This window comes from Amphimedon queenslandica, unplaced genomic scaffold (genome assembly GCF_000090795.2).
Source record: "Amphimedon queenslandica unplaced genomic scaffold, v1.1 AMPQUscaffold_4177_Cont23840, whole genome shotgun sequence".
NCBI lineage: Eukaryota > Metazoa > Porifera > Demospongiae > Haplosclerida > Niphatidae > Amphimedon > Amphimedon queenslandica.
The window spans coordinates 1-1493 of NW_003555507.1; the positions used below are offsets into that span (position 1 = coordinate 1).

Sequence of the window (1493 nt, forward strand, 5' to 3'; positions counted from 1 at the left end):
CCAGAAAGGATATGCCTATCCTGCTGGCTTTGGAATGAGACCTATTGCAGGTGAATAAAACATAATTTGCTTGTTGATTTCTCTCTTTCAGAAACTTTTTACACTATTGAGCCCCTCATACCATCAGCCAGGGAGGGTACTATGGGTCCGGTGTCTGTTACTGTGTATAAATCTGGTAATATTTTTGCTGCTAGTTCGGTTCAAATCACAACAGTTATGTCTTGTGAGTTTACATATTCTTGTATTGTATTAACTTTTTCTTTTTTCTCCTTTCTGCAGCTAGTGCCAATGCAGCAACAAGTAAGATAATAATTAATTTTAATTTACTTTCTATTCTAACTATTCCATCTTTCTCTTATACTTCAGTTGGTACTGATTTGCAGACACAGTCTTCCACTGTTAATTTTGCTGCTGGTCAAACTTCAGCTGTTACAAATTTCAGTTTCATTAATGATGCCAATCCAGAACCATTTGAAACATTTTTGGTTGGTTTTGTTCCAGGCCAAAACATTAATATTGGAACGCCATCACAAGCTGAGCTGGGAATAATTGATGATGACTGTAAGTGAACTATAAAGCAATGCTTTTGGTATAACTATTATGGCTATCATTTTTCTTAATAGCTGTCACTATAATGTTTGGTCCTGTAACTTACACTGTCACTGAGGGTGACAGTAATGTAATGCTTAATATCACATTTGTGACATCTCAACCTCTTCTTGAAGCATCCACTATTAGAATAACCAGTATACCAACTCCTGGAGCAACTAATCAAGCTACTGGTTAGTATTTGAATTTAATTTATTTGAACTGCATGAATTATTTACTCTCTTTCATATAGCTGGAGTGGATTATGTGGCTTTTAATCAAACCATCACTCTACCTGCTGGCTCTACAGGACATTATTACACTGTCACCATCCTTTCTAATTCAGAGGCTGAACCAGCCGAACAATTCAGTGCATCTTTAGAATTTGTTAGTGGAACTCCATTGACAGTTACTGGACCTGATGCTACTGTAACTATTAATGATGATGATGGTTAGTGATCTTTTATTATTGTTTCATTTAGAGCCTATAAGCAAGCAAAGCATCAGTTATATATAATTTTGGGATCAAGGGAAAGTTTTAAAATGCTATATTTTATCATCATTGTTTAGGATCGCAAACAGGAGGCAAAATCCTACCATTATCATAGACATCATTTTCATGATAAATTATGTTTGTCAATATCTCTTTTATTTAGCCGAGTCACTAACTGTATCAAGTATTGAATCCACTACTTCATTGAATGTAATACCATCAACCAGTAATGCCAAGAATATATCTACTACAACATCAATTGGGCATAGTTTATCAAGAATAATACCATCATACAGTATTACAACATCTTTGATGACCGGTTTGCTATGTGTCTACAATATAATATATTCTTTTAATTACAGTAAGTGAATGATAACCAGATTAGAAATAATTACCGTACAAGATGATTTAT

General features: G+C 34.2%; 1 protein-coding gene across 1 annotated transcript; it reads left to right on the forward strand.

Moving 5' to 3' along the window:
- Nucleotides 1–6: 6 nt before the first annotated feature.
- Nucleotides 7–1400, forward strand: LOC109592716 (uncharacterized; the record flags this gene model as incomplete). The annotated part of the gene is made up of 7 exons (XM_020008099.1): nucleotides 7–50; nucleotides 92–223; nucleotides 280–300; nucleotides 367–561; nucleotides 624–782; nucleotides 842–1039; nucleotides 1245–1400. Coding segments are annotated over exons 1-7 (877 nt in total), but the record flags the coding sequence as incomplete, so codon positions are not given.
- Between the last annotated feature and the right edge of the window lie 93 nt (nucleotides 1401–1493).